The 21,784-nt window shown below is 33.6% G+C and overlaps 1 protein-coding gene across 1 annotated transcript in view; it reads left to right on the top strand.

Moving 5' to 3' along the window:
• LOC138695183 (pickpocket protein 19-like) overlaps positions 1-14,220 on the top strand; it is a 37,234-nt gene extending 23,014 nt beyond the window's left edge. The window contains exons 5-10 of the mRNA XM_069819641.1: positions 1,252-1,369; positions 4,620-4,896; positions 5,693-5,746; positions 6,116-6,209; positions 9,712-9,797; positions 13,611-14,220. Coding sequence (XP_069675742.1) covers positions 1,252-1,369; positions 4,620-4,896; positions 5,693-5,746; positions 6,116-6,209; positions 9,712-9,797; positions 13,611-13,984 — 1,003 coding nt within the window. The 3' untranslated portion in view covers positions 13,985-14,220. The remainder of the gene's footprint in view (positions 1-1,251; positions 1,370-4,619; positions 4,897-5,692; positions 5,747-6,115; positions 6,210-9,711; positions 9,798-13,610) is intronic.
• The last annotated feature ends 7,564 nt before the right edge of the window (positions 14,221-21,784 follow it).

Here is a 21,784-nt window from a genome sequence, read left to right on the forward strand (position 1 = left end):
CTTCATCTTGCTATCACCAATTACATCAATACTGGATAACATAACGTAGAAGTTAACTAAACGAATTCTTGAGTCATTATATCAATTAAGAAGTGTAGAACGTCTCGTATGACCGCAGATGACATTGATAGTCAAAAGCAAGAAGCAAAGAAAGGACGTGAGATTAAGCATGATAGGGAAATAGAGAACAGTATAGCCAGATCTGAACAGCAAATGGTTTCTCGAAATATAATAAATTCCATACAATTAACATTTTAAGAACGATGATACAGTTGAACATATACGTAGTTTACTTCTTCAGTAGGCTATTGGTCAGGGTTGCCAGTTTCTCTCATCAGGAATCCTGGACAGGTGATGAAACTGCGTTCCTGACTACACATTTGAATTAAATCAATTTGCAATACAACTGATTTTATTCGTTTTATGCATTTCAACTAATTACATAAGGTCTAAACTTTTAATTTTGTTATAGTGTTCCTAGATTATGAAATTTCCTGTTAATTATTGACAACGTCTGGGAAAATGATATCATATTACACTCTGTTCTATTCAGAAGAAATGCATGAACAGTGTTTAATTCCTATCTGTAAAAAATTAACTTCCAAGACACTGTATAATACCTAATACATACTGGTACTATAGTATTATCATTTTTATTATAATACAACTATATAGAAGGCGCCAAGTGGTATTGACGCTAGCATTGAACAAAATAAAAAACGGAATTTTAAAAACAATTTATATAAATGAGCAAAAATTCAATTTTTTGACATTCTGGGACAAATATAACTCAATCCAGGGCATCTGGCAACCTGGTACCAGTATGTGGGGCCCTGAATCTCATCACTAATAGGGAATAATGGAAGGACATATATATAATTACTCAAGGAGAAATTGTGAAATGACGGCAGGAGGAATGGCAATACATGGCAATAACTTGCTCCAAGTACTGCATTTGTCCACCATGAATTCCACATGGGCTTACCAGGATTTGAATCTGGGTCCCTGGCATGGAAAGCTAACCCCTTTTGTTGTTAAGCTAATGATTCAACTAATATAAATTTTCATTGAACAACATATACTTAGGATAATTGGCCGATGTTTTTAAATATGTTTAATTAATATTTTTGTATGTTACAACTAGTACTACCTACTTATACTGTAAATAAAGTATTTAGTATCGTATTAAATTTGTTTAAAATCATAAGTGAAATATGTTTAAAATATTTTTTCATTTTTTAACTTTTCCAGACCGAGGTCGGAGGGCGAATTTAAATTAGAATATGTTCATGAAACAGATCATAAATGGAGTTTGACGATGGAAGTAGATAATGGAAACGAAGTGCTTGGTACACTTAACCCTGTACGGGTAAGTCAATTTAAGGTGTACCTTGTCATTGTAAGTAATAGGTTAATAATGTAGCCTACAATTCTTTCTATCAGATATAAACTAACCAGAATTTTGGAAGACTTTATCAAAATCATGATACCATACCCTGTATTAATGGAAACCATGAATTTCACAATAAATATAATAGGTCTATACATGACAAATCAGAATTACACTTGTGATTATCACTACTGCCAGAGCGAGTGGAACTCACCAAGTCTCACAGGTTCGACCCTCATTTACCATGAGAAATTGTGCTAGTGACAATCAAGGTGTCACACGACTTTGTAATCAAAGAACTTATTCTACCTGAACTAATACTGTTAATAGATTTTCTTTAAGCATCCTAATGCTGATTTCGATTTTTATTGCATTCAAAGTTTAATATGTCCAGAGTGAGACGAGTGACCAAGAGCTCGTACAAATATTACAATCACTTACAAAACCCTTCTAAGAAAGCGAAAATTTTAGATTGCTTCCTTCAGTTTGGGGGATCAAATGATTTATAGTAATCTATAATGAAGAACATAAAGCCATTCGTGTAATGAGAAACAAAGTGAAAACTTGGAGTGCAATGTACCAGTAATGCTTGTGAATGTCCCACAAAGACCGTACAGGTACCTTCATGTAAGATCTTGTGTAAACACTGAGATAAAGAAAAATTATATATGTAACAAGGTTGTAAAAAACCATCTAAAGCATTGTTTCTTGATACTGGTACTAATGGTTTAAGTAGAGAAAATTTCACCAGTCAACGTGTGAAACTAAATGGAAATAAGACATTAAGAAAGTTACACTGCAATTGAAACAGTTAGTGCCGGTATATAAAAATAAAGCCAACAACCATAATTCGTCACACTAATGGTAACTAAGTGTTGTAGGAAAAAAAGAACTTGGGTCAGTGCTACAGTCGACAAAGATGATGGAACTTCTAGTGTACGAGCTTCCAAAACAGGCATGCCCAGCTGGGGCAGATCTAACCTTAAAATGAGGTGCAACAGTGTCGTAGAATCTCAGAATACCATGCAAGCACTCGCATTAAAGATATTCTACATTACCGTACTGTCACACCTTCTTTGAAAGCTATAGTTGCCCCAGTTGGGCATGCCTGCTCTAAAAGATTCAGAAAACCATAACACATTTCCTGTCTAACTTAACACTCCAGGATTAATTTACTAACAGGATAAATCTTACGAAAATAAATATCCAACTATTGTTCCTCCCATGCAGGGCAGTGCATATTACCACCTCATGTGACTGAATCTGCAGATCAACATTCAGTACCTCAAAAAGGTCGATACCAGTATGATGAATTTAAACATAATTTTATTGTGTTGAAGAATATAGTATGAAAGTATCCAATGATGAAAACTATAATATAAAGTGTCTTTATCTAAATATTCAAGGTGCAAGAAATAAGTTTATTGATTTAGAAATATTGATAAACAAAATACGTCACACTGACGTAATTATACTAACAAAATCATGGTTAAAATGGATAAGACCAAATACTTGGGCCTACATATGAAAAATTATAATGTAGAATTTAATTATAAGCAACTAAGTAAAGAAAGGGGAATTATAATGTATGTTTATAAATCTTGGAAGTTTAAAATATAATCCAGGGCTGTAAGGTGGCAGCCCCACCACAAGTCTACCTCTTGAGTGGCTGATAACCATTCAAGGAGGAACTTGAATTTGTAATTACAAATGAATGAAAGCAGAGTCTACACTACCGGTACATACCGGTACCAGCTGGAAGGAGGCATTTTGGAAGACGGTTAGAAAGATATGAAAACCAATAAATTATTGATAAATATGATGATGATGATGATGACGTATGATATATTTTTGTATAATTTTTACTTGTACTGTTATTACATCTCAAAGCTACAATGGTGATGCAAGATCTATGGAATACAATAAATTAAATTAAATGAAAAAAATTGATAATAATATCGTCATAGTCATCATATATGACTCAATTAACTCTCCTGAAGCCTGACAATAACTTTTCAACTAGTGAGATGTAGACGAGCCGTCTACTCAGCACTATGGCTTGAGATTCTCAACCACTCTGATTCATTGAAATGTTCTGGAGAGTCTTTTCTAAGTTTAATATCGAAGCATCCATATCAGTGAGACAAATAATTTTACGATTAATTATTATCTCGTACTTTCTGACTGAGATTAACTTAACTACATTAAGAGCTTTCAAAGCTGTCTGTCCTTCAGAATTGAAATAATCAGCTTCCTGATAAGAGGTATACTCTGTTTATAGCAAAAGCCACAGCGAGGTAATATTTGGACCTTAAATTGCATTTTCAGTACTTCTTTCAGTCTTCGATCCATCCTTACACCAGACTAGCTCCTTACAGACGGATATATCTTGGACTCTTGGAGTCACTGTTTTATTCCTCTCTAATAGAAAAAAAAATGAATTTTAGGTCAAAGTTATACATGAGCTTAATAAATTGTTACTCCTGTGAAACATGTTCTGAAGTTCTAATAAGATGTCTGCACGGCTGTTACTCGAATACGAGCGATCAAGATTTAAGATTACACATCCCAAATTTCCAATTTCAAACAAACATAAATAAAAACATAAAAATGAACTGAATTAGTATTGAAAAAATTAAATTATCTTTTGATCAATAAGATAAGTTGTATTTCTATTAATATCAATTCAGACTCAAAATGAAGCTGATATTAGCTTAAAATATATAATATAGACTTAAGATCTCTACCCTTATATGATTTAATAAATTTTAAGCAATAATTATTGTTTCTAGTTTTATTATAAGTTATCGATTATTTGATTGGGAAAGACATAATATTGTCAGTTCGATAGTTCAAAAAATAAATACGGTACATTATATAAACTATTCCTTGAAATTATGCAGTTAATTGTTAGAAAAAAAATAATTACAGCAAGAACTTTATTTGGACAGATGTGAAATATTTTCTCTCCACAATTACTCCTAGAAGGACACCGAGTTTCACTGAACCTCATACTGAATAAGTATTGCTTACTGGGTTTTTTTTTGTTAGTGGCAAAATGACGGAATAGCAACAATGAATGTTGTAATGTCCTGACCACTATACATCTTAATGATTTTCTAACAGAGCACAATAGGATTATTTCTTTTTATCATTTTCTGTAATATCTTGCCATTCATAATAACGTATCCCTCCGAAACAGTGAATCTTTCTTTTTTCTGTAACACAGGTATACATTCATTCAACAGAAGATTATCCAGTTATTGACGTACCTCCTCAACATGTGTGGGATCAGAAAATTCAGAAAATATCATTTAATCCAAAACAGACTTACACAACTGAAGGTGCAAGACAACTTACCATTAAACAAAGGAAATGTGTTTATGAAGATGAAATACGTCTCGTAACTAGTGATATCTACACATATCGATCATGCATGATCCAGTGTCGTATGGCACTAGCAAGAAAACTTTGTAAATGTGTTCCATTCCTTTACAAAAAATTAGGTAACTTTCTTATATTCTCATTCGCGCTATTTGCTTTATTTTCCTGAAAAAAAAAAATAGAATTAAATTAAAGGACACCACAGATTTTCAAAAAGATCTTTATTGGTAATAACTGTAACACTAGAAAAATAACTAAGCAAATTATTTTAAAATAATTTATTTATAAAATAAAATGAATAAATCATCCAATACTAGTAAATGGTACGTATGTACTGGTACTTAATCGAGTTTAATAAATGATTCCAATACATTCATTAAATTAATAGTACTGAACTCTAAATCAATACTTATAAATCAGCGGTCCTCAACCTATGTTATGTGTACCATTGGTGGTATGTGGGCCACTACCTGGTGGTACTTAAAGTGTGAAATAAAAATATAAATTAACGTAAAATATAAACATACGGTATATAGCTTTGTCTGTATTTTTTATGGAACACTTCATTAAATAAATTCAAACAATAACTGTTTTTTAATTAACTACGCCTAAATAAAGCAATTGATTATTATTCGTATTGGAGCATGGAATCGTTTATTATGACCATGGGAGTGACACTTGACAATTTGCCATTATAAATTTGGTTAGTGGTACAGCTAATGTCCTAAATTAAAAACAGTGGTACGTCACTGAAAAAGGTTGAGAACCGTTGCTATAAATGATAGTTTTTGTACTATACCTATAAATTAGCATCTACAAGATTAAAGATAAATGTTAAGATGGATAGGTACAGTTCTTATTGTTCCTTTTGGTGATTTGTGTTCTTTTCTACAACTTTATGTTTTCATTTTGTTTTAGATGGTTTTAAGTATTGTGATCTTAATGGCATGCAGTGTCTTGGAAAAAATGAAGGTAAGAATTGTATTAATTCAGGATTCTACGTTTGTTGAATTCTGTTGTAGTTTTGGTTACTTGTGACATTTTCTTCTACAGTACAGTCATACTTTCTATTGCATGAAGTATTGAGAATTTATTGTAAAAATACATGTAACATTCAATATGAAACTTTCTTTTTGCTAATTTAAATTATAATTATTAAGATCACTAAAGATAAACTAAGAATTTATGTTTGATAGTGTATACAATGTGAAGTACAATATAAGATTTGCTGATGATTTAATCAGTTCACAACGTATTTACGAAAATTAAACAATTTTGAAGACAAAAATATGAACCTGTTACTTATTAATACTTATATAGGCTACTGTATTTATGTTTCAGATAAGTTGAAAGCTGCGAGTTGTCCATGTGAATTAGGCTGCAGTAATACTGTATATGAAGTGGAAAAATTAGTTGGCGATAATAACCAAAATTCGTGAGTAATAATTACATCTGTACTTAAGTCTTTATATTAAGCAAGTTGTTTATCAACAAATTCATTGATCTGTTATGAGAGAAAAAGTTTCCACACTTCAAAAAAAAAAAAAAAAAGCCCATTTGGATTTTAATTACGAGCTTTCTCTAAGACTGCCACATATGTGGGATAATTCTGAATGTACTAAAAGTGACGTAACATGATGATCACCAATGTAAAAATGGGAATGAAACGACTGTCCCACTTGCCCATAGTATTTCTTTCAAAATTTCAAATTCACTACCCCTCCCTCCGGGGAAAATTGGAATAACATTGAAGCGAAATTTAAAATAATTTAAACTATCATAATATAACATTTTAAAACTGGAACTGTTTTTAAAGATTTTAAATGATAATGATTTATTAAGTTAATAAGTTACTATTTTGTGCAAAGTAGTACTAAATAAAGGCTGACATGCCATTAGAATCAGTTCTCTCATAATAATTATTGTGCTAATAGAGCCACCACAATAGTCTAGTGGATAGGGCCCTGGACTTATGATTCTGTGGATCCATGTTCGATCCGCAGCATACCCCCCCAATTTATAACTTGTATTGAACAAGGCCATGATCCAGATAATACAGGGCTTTCCTGTCTTTCTGTGAGGCAGTGGTGCAGCCAGCGGGTGGGCCAGGTGGGCTCAGGCCCATCCAAAAAATTTGCGAATATTTTAGTCAGTGGCGTATACTGGTTAAAGGGTTTGGGCTACTGCTGACCCTATTATTACACAAAATATATCTAACAATTACTTTAATTTTAATTACTATGGTAAAACTAATAATACAAAATTATTACATTATGTTATATTATAAACTTTTTCTTTTGTAATTTCCTTGGGCTACCGCCGGTAGCCCCGGTAGCCCGCAAAATACGCCCCTGATTTTAGTTCTTTTAGGGAAAACACTCAACATTAAAAATAAACCATGGATCCAGAGCAATAATTACAATTGATAGAATTAAGATAAGAAGTAAAAATGCGTTCTTTTTTTCAAGAGCCAATTTAATTGTGTTAGATTGGGCCTAAAAAAACTGTCTGGCAGTGACAAAAAGAAGGAAGCTGTGGAGACTACTGTATTGTTACATCGGTTAGAAAAATTTGACACCTTATTGTATTTGGTTTATTTAGACGATATTCTTGCTCTTGGAAATTCATTATCGGAAGCACCTCAGTCTTCAAAAATGAATATTAGTAAATGTTCGACCCTCATTAAGGCAATGGTAGAAAACTTTTCAAAGCTCCGAAACGAAGAAAAATTAGAAGAATTTTATTCCAGTGCTGTTTGAATGACTGATGTTTTCGGAATCAGTGTCTCTGCACAAGAAAATAGAAATCGACCACCTCAATCTCTGGTAACAGTCTATTTCGTTTCTGATGATGGTTGCGCTATGCCAAGAGTTCTGATTCAGAGCAACAAGCTAAGGTTTTGCTGAGAGCAAGTTTATATAATATACTTGATAATGTCATATCAGAAATGAAAAAGACGGTTTGAAGAAAATTCTTTTTTCTATGAAGCAGTATCAGTTTGTGATCTAAAGTCTTCTGATTTCATGAACTTCAAGACGTTGCGAGAACTGGCTGATTTGTATGGATCTTCAAATTGTGTGTTAAACATAAACAAGGAACTTCTAGAGCAACAGTGTTCCCTAGTGAAATCAATCAATATTACAAAGAACACATTAAAGCAATAACCAGAGGACACAATACTTCTACATATGCCGAACACATAACTAATGCTAACCACACATACAATAACATAAATACAGACATGGAAATCCTACACATACAACCCAAAAACCAAAAACTCAACACACTAGAGCAATATGAAAATACAGACACACTAAAACACACACCAGTCAAATTCTCAACACACAGATCAATTTCAGAACACACACACTATTTGACACAACTCTTCATCACCCACATAACAGGCAGCGAAGTTGAGATAGCGCTGAGATCTAGTAGGCTCTGAGGATGGTGTCGATTAGCACCGAAACAGCTGTAAGCCCCACATGCTTACATAATTAACACAAGTAAGATCGCCATTTAATCAATTATTCAATGAATATTAAATCAAAACATGTGTGTGACCTATGTTCTAAACTACAGAACATAAGCATGGGTTTGGCATTCCAGGAACTGCTCCAAGTTTTGAAAATTATAGGCCTACTGATATGTCCCATCACAACTGCATCTGCATTGTGACGAATAAAAACTTACACCAGGACAACCATGTTACGCACAAAGCTTTGTAATCTAGCAATTTTATCCATCGAGGGAAGAGAAGTTGGAATTTGTTGAAGGACCCATCATCAGTTGTCAACAGATTCGTTGCTAGGAAATCTCAACAGCTTCAGTTCAACTTATGAAGCGTTTGTATAGGTATGACTTGCATGATTGTTCATCATAATTTTGGATGTTATCAAATAAGACTTCCGACGGCATTGTCAGGTACTTTGTAAACCCTGCATATCTGGCCCACCCAAAATAATTAGTCTGGCTACGCCATTGTGTGAGGCAGCCACACATTGGGGCCAATCTTTAGCATGTTTCGAGTAGATCCAACCTGAGGATGTGTGATCAACAGATCGCTGTTGCTGCGTTGATTGCATATAATTATATTGGTGTATAGCCTAATTACTAATGACATTGGCATTCAATTGTGGCTCATAGTCTTGTTACAGTACTTAAGCATTTGAATTTCTGCCATGTTTCTTTTCACCACGGATTCACAGGTGGTATAAAGAACCGTAGACTTGGTTTGTCTCTCGGTTCTTATGGATGAGAGGATTGTCCTTGGATGGAAAACTATGAATGAATGGAGCCTATTGAATTAATATAAAAATATTAACACTAAGAAAATGTCTTTACATGCTGACTTATATACATTGTCTCTATGTCTAACTATAAAACTGGAATACCGGGTATGCAATTTATAAGAGTTCAAGTTCAAGTTCAAGTGCAGCCTATAATGTCCCCTCGGGCCACGGGCCTCTTCCTAGGAAGGCGGCTGATTAAGGCGATTCCGGTTAGCCCTGTTCTAGGTACCGGGGAATTTGAAAATTTTCTACAAAAGTGTCTTTTACATCATCTCCAATTCTCACGTTTAGCAAAGTATCATATATAAATACAAGCTGTTGAACCGAATACAGGTTTTACAACAGAATATGACACTATTGAGCAAGCACAGTTTGTCTTGACAGCACGAATGATAACTTGTTCTTATTACGAGTCACGTGATAACTGCACAGTACAACATTTTCCCTTCACCTATCTCTTCGCTATCTCACACACCCGTTATTTAAAATGCAGTATGTCAAATTTATTTTATGTAGACAGGAAACTCACTTTTATATAATATAATGAAAACTTAAGTAACAATCAATGTATTCTGTAGTGCAGGGCCATACAAAATGTATTATTTAAGTGTATTAGTTTATTAATACTTGCATTTTTAAAAACAGATTGAAAGAACTGGAAGTGGGATTTGTATCTTGGCCCATGGTGCGCTACAAAAGGGAAGTCCTTTTTGGTTGGGTTGATCTCCTAGGTGAGTGTGATTAAAATTATGGATAAAGTATTTATTGCACTAAATGGTAATAACGTTTTAAATAATAAGTCTACCGAGTCAGCTCTGTGGTAGTGTGTCTACCTCCAAACTAGCCAGCTCGGGTTTGATTCCCGGCAGAGTCAGAAATTTTCTTGTAAAATTTCCACCTCAGGACTAGGAGAGATGGCGGTGCACAACTTCTAATCACTAAATTGTGCACCGATATGCCTGGATTAAATCCCAAATCTCTCTGCAGTGCATATGAAGGGAAAACATATGTCACTGTTGATAGTGATTCGTTCGTCAGATGGGGACATTAAGCCTGGTGGCCACCTTGGTGCTATTCAACAGGAGTAGGCTATGTGCCGGCACCGGGTTTCCCCTTCTCCCTTCCTCACCTTAATCATCATCATCATCATAATCATCATAATCATTATCTTCATCCTCACCCATTCCCTACACTACACTTACACGAACACTTAACATGCACTCATCCTAGTACATGACATAACTCTTAACAGATACACATCATGCATAATGTGGCCTGCCGAAGTGGTGTGCAATTTGAAAATGGGTCACAGTCCTGCCATCTATCCGCAGTATGTGGAACCCGAATCACGCAAAATGAAGTGGGTAGGCATTAGACACACACACACACACACACGTTTTAAATAAAAACATATTTTTCTACACACACTTTTAACACTTATACATCATTGATTGACTTTCCAACTTCTCTACTGTGTTAATATTTAGGATTTTACCTAGTGACTAATTTCGAAGTGTTGTTCTTCATTGTCCAATGCCTAGCTAGGCTTCGAAATTAGTCTCCAGGTAAATTCCCAAAGACAATCAATAAAAAAATATTTAATTATTAGTAAAAATTTGTTCTTAATAATTTTGTTGTGATCTATGAGTAGTAACTTGTAACTATGTGCATCACTACGGTATTAATTCCAGCAGATCTGGTATTAATTCCATGTAAGGGAAATGGATGTTTACCTTTTTCACTTCGTTTTATTAAAAGAGCTAATAATGATGGTGAAGGAAAATGATTATTACCGGTATTAAAGTCTAGTGTTTGGTCACATTTAACACAAGTTAACAGTAACTATAGCTCAAGGCTATGGAAAGGAACGGATGATCCATGTAGGTACGCACTTTTTGTTGACAAAATAAATTGTATACAGCCATAAACAAAGCCTTCATTAAATGTTCGACATACAGGTATCAAATAATTACATATATTTTAGCCTATTTAACAGTCTATTATTGTAACAAAAAAGCTTCAAGAAAATAATATAATCCAGAACTTAAAATTAAATATAAAAGAACTGGAAATTTTATAAAATTGTAAATTGCATAAAAACTAAATTATACTATATTCTATACTCAGCGATCATGCTGAAAGGCATTGTAATGAATAACTATGTACTATTTTAGTGTTACGATGTAACAGTTATCCTCCTCTTTATTAGACAAAGCTTGTATTTAGAAAAACTTCATTCAAACTCCAACAAGTAGCTGGTACAAACTGAAAATGTGGAATGTCAAAGATGTCAACATCATCATACTATTAGGTGACAATGTTCCAGCAGTAACATGACCTATAAATCTTCCAGTTACACCTGTTGTTTTATCTGGCAAAAATCACATTTTTCTTATCTATTATAATGACCCTTATGTGAGTTAAAATATTTTCATATCAGAGCGTAGAATTATGTTTGTTTACTTGGTGTTTTTGCAGAAGGAAAATTCCTTTTAGTGTTATTTTATATCAATGTCTTAATATGACGGTTTTCTACATTTTAAACAAAATATTAGATAAGAACATTTTGTTACACGAGCCCTTTTAAAAAAGTACCGGGTAGTAGTAAGAAGCAATAAACAGCTTACAGTTATTTAAATATCTGACAAAAGAAGCATGACCTAATAATAAATAATTTTTGTATTCGTTAAGGTGGTACGCAGGCCGCCGACAGAATTTATGGGCCCCTATGCAATACTGTCCTCAGGCCCCCGTTGAAGAAAGTAACAATTACAAGCTACCAGTTATTCTAACCATAACAATTATTTGCAAAATAAATAAAAGATAATCCCATACACAGATACGAACTTAAAAATTTTCACTTTTATTACGTTGAAAACTTTTAGCAAAACTTCACATTAGCACAATATATTATATTCATAAAACATTATTCTTAAACACCTGCATTTTCTAACTTGAATCCAACATCAACAAACAACTCTCCTTGACTTCATTGATGCAAAATCATCAATTATATTATCAAAATTTAAAGACCTAGCAAGATCGCTCTCCAGGCTAAGGAGCCAAGGTCACTCAATCGTTCTTGACACATTGTTTATCTGAATACATTTTTTATTTCCTTTATTTTGCTGATGAAGGATCTTTCAGCATCAGCAACTGTCACAGGAATTGTATAGAATATTCTAATGGTTATACAAATATTTGGAAATAAAGAATCCAGTTTTAATTCTCTCAGACTATTTAGGAGATTCAAAGGTTTCAGTGCGGTTGGCCCTAAATTAGAGGCATGAATTGATTTTAAATATTTCGGCTCATCACTGATCTCTTTATTAATATCTTCATAAAATTTTTCACGCAGTCTAGCACCCATATTACTATTTTTCAATTTTTTCTGTCTCTACTTGTGCTTCTTAGCTCCCGACTTATGCCTGTACTTGTTCATTGTGCAGTTAAACTATAACCAGTAACACTAATGAACAGAATTTACTAGACAAACAACAACGAAAAGACGAAAGTTTCGACACGAAACATACAATGTACTAAAAAAGAAACGTATCCTGCGACTTCGGTTTGAGAGAGTCCACTGGCATATTGTGGTGGGCCAGTGGGGGTTTGGTAGTTAAGAAGGACAAGCCAATAAATAATTGAACGTGTTCAGTACAAGCGACGGGAACATAGTCCAGGCAAATGCCGGGGGCCTCAATTGTCGTGTCAGTGGACGTTAATGCAGGAAACCGATATTCTAATATATAAAAGTCAAATATTTACATATGAAGCGGTAATTTGTATTAATTCTACTATTGTTGAGTTAATATGTCAAATTTATGTAACAAATATTCTTACAAAATTTTATAGTACCCGTTGGTATCTACGAATAATTATTCATGATAATAAAAGGTAATCGGACTCAATCTGATGGGCCCATATGCACTCGCCCTCTTTGCCCCCCCTTCTTGGCGGCCCTGGAGGTACGTAACTATTAATGCATGACCTACAATTAACAATATCGATGTTTTGTTAAGAAAAGCATAAAACTGAATAAATAACACAAAATTACTCCAAATAATTATAATTTATACTTGTAAATATTAACGGCTATAAAAAATAGTGCAGTCTAATACATATGTTAAAATGGTTTTATTTTGGTAGCAAGACTACCAGCACTACTTTTTTTTTGTACGGAGGAGGAGACTTACACTGCAGCCTGAGGCTTATTGTGCTTAGGACTCCTATTCTGGTGAATGATTGGCTAGCCAAACGGCTGCGCTCTTGAAGTAGTACAGCATGCCACACCATGAACAACCCAGGCTATAGCCTGCAGTTTCACTTTCCAACATACCTACTCGCAAAACAAAATGCAATTTTCAGCACTTATGTCGTAAATAACTATTTAATGACTGGCAATTCATTATTTAATTTTCTTCCAATAGCCTTTGTGTATAATATTTTATTATCAAAGTAAATTATAATATTGCATTAAAGAAGTACCGGTAGCTTCTAATGTAAATATGGCTAAATTATTTTCAATTTTCTTTCCAATGTAGTATCTTTTGGTGGCATTGCCGGCTTATTCTTGGGGTTCAGTCTCTTAAGCGGTGTGGAAATCATCTATTACTTCACAATGAGAGCTCTCTGCATGGTGTACCGTAATAAAGAGGATCTTCAGAGACTCCAAGAGGAATACAAGAAAGCTGAGAAACCACCTTTAGATTTACGACTTACCCCTACTTTCATGAGGAAGAATAGAGAAAATGCTGCACGCAATACTAATCCATCAAGCATAACAACAGTCAAACCTGGAATCAATTTTATTTCTGCTACGCCTATGCAAAACTTTCCAACGACTACACTCACTCAAAGAGTCAACAAACCAGGTTTTCACAAGCCAATTTATTCAAAGTTTGAGTTTCTAGACTAGTTTTTTTTTTCTACAGTCTCATTCTAATGTTGAAGGTAAGAAAGCTTGGATGTTTTACATTCTTGCTTCTCATATCATATTATATAGGCTACGTGGGCAGTTTTCATTGTACACTCTGAATACCAGGATCCAGTTTCTGGTAACAGAAATTAAAAACACAACAAAAAAGGATCCATTTAAAATTAACTTCAAATGTACACCCTTTGATACCGAAAATGGTCGCTCTCCTGTAGCGTGAATGTGTCTAAGTGTTGTTCGAGTTAATGCACGATTCACATGGAAAAATATTAAGCATTGAGGTCTGAGGATGAAGTAAAGTCGTAGAAGAGACGTAGCTATGTCACGAAACGACATATTCTCTACGAAGTCTTTATGCCTTAGCGACAGAGCTCTTTCTTCTCATTCCAAAGGACAGGCTTCGAATCGCTCTATGTAAAATGCATACTTGTAAACAACGACATACCAGTACACATTGATCCCCGAGTTATTCCGAGATAAGACTTAGTCTCTGAAGAGCGACCAATTTCCGTGTCAAAGAGTGTACAAAATATCTCAAATTCACACACAGAATTACCGTTTAATTTAACAAAAATGTGATTAATTTGCATTGTACAATAAGGTATATGTAATAGTCTATTTTCGCATCACTCGACCTCAGAAAATAATTGATTGATTTACTGCAATAACTATTTGTATTTTATATATGAGATCAGTACCTGAGAAATGAAATTATTAATATTTTGGATTTCTTAAACATACAGAGTGACTTTTCCTTTTATACTTCTCTTCTTTGCGTCAAGTCTCAAGGAGGAAAACAAATATTTTAGCGCTTCACGCCTCTATATAATTTATACCATGTAAATAGCATAATGTATAGTACTTTCAATAAGTCACTTCATTTCAGTGAATGTATTCTTTTATATTACCATATATGATTTTGTTCCTATGTTAAAATATATTTATAATATTCAGAGAACACTGGGCCAACACTCAGATTTTATTTGATCTGTGTCACAAGAAATTTTTAATTTATTTCCATTATATGTAATAGAAACATAAATGGCATATTAAGGAGCAGTGAACAAAATTTGTAGGAATAAATTAAAATCACATTTTGATATTTATCATTAAAAAGTCTAGTTTGTGAATGGTAGCTGTGGTAGAGGTGATGGTGGTGGTGGTGTTGTGTTTAAAGCCAAAATTATGTAAAATGCATGTGTGTGTGTGTGTGTGTGTGTGTGATGTCTATTATGTAACAATAAGGTCAGCCCATCACCCTTATTTTTGCCATTATTTAACAATATCTGAACACACTGTTAAAGTTGAACACGTTCTGAATTTTTTAGTAAGTATTTTACGATGCTGTATCAATATCTTAGGTTATTTAGCATCTGAAGGAGATGAAGGTGATAATGTCAGTGAAATGAGTCCTGGGTCCAGCACCGATAGTATTGGGTTGAGGGAAAATCCCAGAAAAAACCTCAACTAGGTAATTTTCCCTGACCGGGATTTGAATCTGGGCCACCTGGTTTCGCGGCCAGACGCGCTAACCGTTACTCCACAGGACCGTTCTGAATTGTCCCATATTAATATAACTTATGCAATATAGGTATAACAAAGAATATGGTTATACTCAGTGCTGTAGTTGGGCCAGAGCACACTGGAACACAGTTCCAGAAAAATATTATTAGTGTCACAGTTCCTGTATAAATAATACAGAAAACGACTGATGAAGCACAATTTAGGGGCTTCTGAAATTGAAGATTTCCAAATTTTTTTTTTTTTCAACTAACTTACAGCACTAGTTATACAGTATTATCAGATAAGTTTTATGGAGGTCACAACATACTGTAGACTAATGAATTTAAATACTATTATAGTCACGATCATGCCATGGTATGAAAGAAAAATTTCACAACCTCAAGCGGGAATCGAACCCGCGACTTCCTGTTCTCCGGTCAGGCGCTCTACCACTGAGCTATCGAGTTCGTCTCACGCCAATGGCTTGGAATTATTCTTTCATACTGGCGACTCTATTATAGAGTACTGTCCATAGCGTCTGATCTAGTCAGTACAGGAAGTCGCAGGTTCGATTCCCGCTTGAGATTGTGAAATTTTTCTTTCATACCATGGCATGATTGTGACTATAATAGTATTTAAATTCATTAATATGTCACATCAACGGACGTGTATACGTCACCAAACATCGCAAGATGAAGATTATACTGTAGACTAGTCATGACTAGTGACAAGTCGCAATGTAACAATATTTTCTTTGTGTGGCGACTCAGAAATCTGGAATGTGACTAATCATTTTGCTTCCAAGAGTTATTTTTTTCGTTCAATAAATAAATAATTAGCACTGACTTTCCTATTTGATTGAGCAGTAGGAAAACTTTACCATGTTTTTAATCTTTGACAACATACCAGACTTCTCATCTTTATCCATGTCACAATGGGCTGGAATCCACAATGGTTAAATTAATGTTACATTTTTCGCAAATTCTGAATTGTATGGATCATATACTAGGTACTTAATATATTTTTTATTTTAGTAGGTTATTTTACGACGCTTTATCAACAGCTTAGGTTATTTAGCGTCTGAATGAGATGAAGGTGATAATGCCGGTGAAATGAGTCCGGGGTCCAGCACCGAAAGTTACCCAGCATTTGCTCATCTTGGGTTGAGGGAAAACTCCGGAAAAAACCTCAACCAGGTAACTTGCCCCGACCGGGAATCGAACCCGGGCCACCTGGTTTTGCGGCCAGACGCGCTGACCGTTACTCCACAGGCGTGGACTTAATATATTCGCGTAAATGTGGACATGAAGTTTTATACATGTCAAATCATATGTAATCGATATTTTTACAACTTCAAACTAACTTATTTTCATTAAATTAATCAATATTTCCTCTCCCTAAAACGATAAGTTTCCAACATCAGCATTTATTTATAATCTTTATCACAAATATATACTGGTACCAACTTCTGTAATAAGAAACAACAGATGCTGCACATACTGCTATATTTAGCTTATTTCAAGCACCAGAATCTGCTGACATAAATATAATAGAAAGGACGCAGACTCTAGTGACTTTATCTTCATCAGTAAATGAAAATTATGGTACTCCACTTTTAACCGTTACAACATAATTGAATTTAGATATTTCAATGCTGAAAACTAGATGAATATATTCCAAATAATTATAATCCTACAGTAATGCAATTAACTCCAACAAATCAGCGTTATTTTTCTCTCTCATACCGACAAGAATAAATTATTTTTCGGTAAGAACCAACATAATTTTTACTTGAATACGGTACATACAAATTTTACCCTTACTTTTAAATATTTCCAGTGTGAAAAATTATCTCATTTATAATCTTGCTAATATTTAAGTAATAATTAAAAGTCATTAAATCTGGGTGTGTGGCTCATTTTACTTATGCTTAGTTATTAATTACATGCCTGGATTTGTACAAAACTTATAACGAGTTTCTGACTGAAATGAACATATCACACAGGAAAACAATAGGCCTACAGTAATTTGTGATAATTGAATCCTGAATTTGTATGCAAAATGCCTGTTCCAGAGTGTTTCGAAAGATGCATAAAAGTAACATTATTTGACAATAAGCTAATTATTATGCTCTGTACATTTATTTTACAAAGCATATGTAAGAAAATTAATGCTTTTATTCATATTTCCGTTTTAAAGTTCTAATTTATTAAGTACCCAACACATTTTTCTAATGTCAGTGGCTACTGGTAAGAAACCTAGTGTACATCAGTTTAGTCCCGATACTTGATATTGTGTAAATTTGGCAATCCTATTCTTTTTCATTTTCCTTTCTGTTCATGTCAAGCCCTTTGTTGTATGCATTTCTTTCATGTGTAATTAATTAGTTTTATCTAGAAAAATCTCACAATTACTTCTATTACATTATTAAAAAAGCAAATTAATTGTAATTGTAGGGGAGGGCTTCGTATCTAGAACCGGCATGTACCTTGGGCCTTACTATTAGCTTTGACTATAAAGCTGAAAAATTTCTTACCTTTGCTTTATAGATTGCCTACACTGCACAGTGGGCTAGATGCTCAATCTAGCAGGAAAAAATTAATATACAGAGTCTCACAAAATCGATCATTTCTACTTTTACAATTTGGATAAACATCTATATGCCAGCATCCTTCAAGGATACTGTATTAATATTGCGATAGGATAGAGCGGCGTGGAGAGACCTCGAAATGGGCTTACAGATAAGGATACATCCACTGTGCACCAGACATGACTTAGCATGTAAAGTATGGATGCGTTGTGAAAGCTATTCAAGTGCTATATTGTATTACTTTGAAGTGGATATTTTACCCACAGATCTATACTTTAGATTTCTACAATTTTTGTCAAATTTAAGGGAGCAGAAAATCCGGTCATATATACAGTCGTGTTAATAGTACAAACGAAATCGAATGCACCATTTTCAAAAAGAGTTTTAACAATGACAGGCCCCAGCAAGCAGTACACATTTCAGGTCAAAATGTAGGAAAACTCATGGTGTTTACAGTGCTTATTTCTAGATTTGTCGATCTTTGCGCCATTGGAGAAAAAACTATTTTATTCGAGGGAAGGAACAATGGTTCCTGTCGATAGTGACGAGAATGGATTCATAGGACCTAATTTGTCAGGGAAAAAAGTCACCCCAAGATTTATGTGATTGTGTACAAAATAAACTTAGTATAACTTACAGGAATATTCACAGGATGTATTAATTTGTATAAAGAAAACTATTTACTGTTAAAAGGGTGAGTAGAAACACCCTGAAAAACCTTTTATCATATGTGATGTTTGTGAAACGTCTGGTCAAGCATATCCCTTATCTTTTACGCTTGCCAACATTCAATCCGGATTTCGTGCAACAGGATATGGCCTATGAATGAAAATATATTTCAAGAAGATGAATTCTTTACATCTTACGTAATAGACAGACAAGATCAAAATTTGACTGTGGAGGTGGCACCTAGAATTATTCAAGAACGAAGAAATTCCGAACCTGTAACAACACAATATGTTCCAGAACTCTCAACCCCTGACACTTCTACAGGCCCATTAACTTATAATAAACTATCTCCTATTGAACTGTTACAACCTTTACCAAAAGCTCTGCCACAAAATAACAATAGGAGAGAAAACCAGCAAAATCAAGAATTTTAACTGAGACACCTGAAAAGCAGGCTATAGAGAAATTGCATGCAGCAAGAAAACGGAAGAAAAATGACATTTCAGCGTGCAAGAAGAAATTGTTTCAGGTAAAAAGAAGGCAGTGCACAAGGAGAACTCCAGAAGAATTCAGCTCAAGCAGTAACGATAGTCCTCCTGATTTGTATGAAACTAGTGACAGTGAAATGAGTTTTAACGAGTTCCTTTTGCAAACTGAGACTGGTAATATTGAAGCAGATGACTCTTTATATGCCATACAGGAACCGCTACAGCAAAATCAGTGGGTTCTGGCTAGCTTTGACACAAAACATATAAGAAAGCATTTTGTGGGAAAGATTTTCTCTGTTAATGATGTTGAACCAACTGTGAAATTTTTAAGGAAGGGAAAGTGATTGGAACATTTGTGTGGCCATTAGTAGATGATATAAGTGAAGTTTCTCAATATGATATTCTTCAGGTGCTTCCCGAACCAGTACTAGGAAGACGTGGTGGACTGCGATTTCTTGTTAATTTTCATGGATTTAATATGAATTAACCACATTTTTGTGTAAAAGTGTTGATGTAGAGTTTTTAATTAATACTGTAACAGTTAACTGTGCAAATAACATGTGTTTGATCTCTCCTCATACTTATTCGAAAGAAGAACTTTTGTGGCTCAAGATACAATGTTGCTGTGTTCAAGGTACATGACCACTTTGTATCTTAAGCCAATTGCATAGCTTTTAAAGAAGCTTTTTATCAGACTGACTTTTCTGAATTTATATTTTTTATTATAATTCGGACACACAGAGTAAATCATATGTCAGGTTAGTAAAAAAAAAGTATGTTACCGGTAGTGCTCTCATTCATGTAACTGTTATGCAAGATTTAAAGAACGTGCCCAAGGTACAAGCTCCTCCCCTATATGTATATTAGGCCTATATAATAAATAATATATATTTTATTAACTTTCCGTGTATACTTGCTTTTGCATACATATTCAGCTTAAGTGATAGTCGATTTGTGGTTACTTGTGAATAATACAAAGTAACTGTACCAGTACTATAAAAGGGAAACTATTTATTATTGCCTGCAGATGATTATGATAACTGTGAATGGTTTCATGAAAATGAAAACTCAAGAGTGTGGATATAGTGATATTATGAAACAGCTTATAATGTTTTACATTATGGCATGAGTCAATTTTAGGTTCTAATAAAATATTGATGAATGCAGTAACTCTATAACATTATAAACGTGTTTCATACATTATTTTATGCAATCCTAGCATTAAAACACACTTGTTATGACGCTTTAAACCGTACACAATTGGCCTAATTCTGGCACTGGTGCCAGAAAAGGTTATCTACCAACTAGTATTCCATGACGTCATCACCGCCTTCATAACACAATTTTATACAATGTAGACCTATCTGTATGAAAAAGCTTCAAAGCAAAAACAAAATAACACTGTCTTAGAAACGGTTACTTAACAACCATATAATATATTACGTATATCCAGTACTCATGTCTCTACTACGTCATAACATTACATTTTGTAAATTTATAATAGCTTTTTTTACATATTTTAATGCTAGCATAGCATAAAACGTTGTATGTAACACGTTTATAATCTTCATTACAAACACTCATGAAAATTAGCGCTCTTGTGCCATAATTACCAAGATTTTACACTAGTTACATAAAGTACTATTTTGTACGACAGCATTATAAAACAATTAGTAAAGAAATAACATCAGATTTGTAATGATGTGTCTATGAAGAAAGATATGATGCATTAAATACATAGTGATTTATATAGAACTAACACATTTGTTTCTTAAAGTTCTATATAAATCACTCTGTGTTATGTATAGTATAGGCAAATCGTTTCATAATATTAACTTTATGGTAGGCTACGTTTTAATTGGCATCGTAATATTTTACGGCATTAGTACAAATGTGGCATATTATGCACGATTTTCACTAACGATGAAGACTGTTTATAATGCTGATGTACAAAAAAAATTGTTCCGTGGTGACTGAAAATGAAAGCAGGGCATAGTCCTCCTTTATTTTCTGTATAATTATAGTGTATATAAAATGTTTTGTTACATTTAATACGAAACCATAAAAAGTGTCAAACTTTTAACTTTATTGCACTAATGAAATATTAATTAATGATGCGCCTGAAGAGCTGTAAAATCAATAGGCCATTTATAAATTGTTTGTATATATAGTATTTATTTAGCACTAAGAAATGTGTCAATCCTCTATAATGAGCAATCATTATTTATATTATATGGTAGTGGAGTAAGCGCTAATAATTAGTTGTGGATTTATATGCTGAATGTAAATTTTGATTAAGTAATTATAATACTTTGCATAAAATAAATATTTTATTAGACAAAAATAATATTATTCGCCATGATTTCATAGCCTTTCGTAACTTTAATATAAATAGTAAGGATGAAAGGAGATCGCTTTTATAATAATGATTTAATAATAATAATAATAATAATAATGATTTATTTTAGCTGGCAGAGTTAAGGCCGTAAGGCCTTCTCTTCCACACAACCAGCAAAAAGTGTATATACATAT

This window comes from Periplaneta americana, chromosome 2 (genome assembly GCF_040183065.1).
Source record: "Periplaneta americana isolate PAMFEO1 chromosome 2, P.americana_PAMFEO1_priV1, whole genome shotgun sequence".
NCBI classification, from domain to species: Eukaryota; Metazoa; Arthropoda; class Insecta; order Blattodea; family Blattidae; genus Periplaneta; species Periplaneta americana.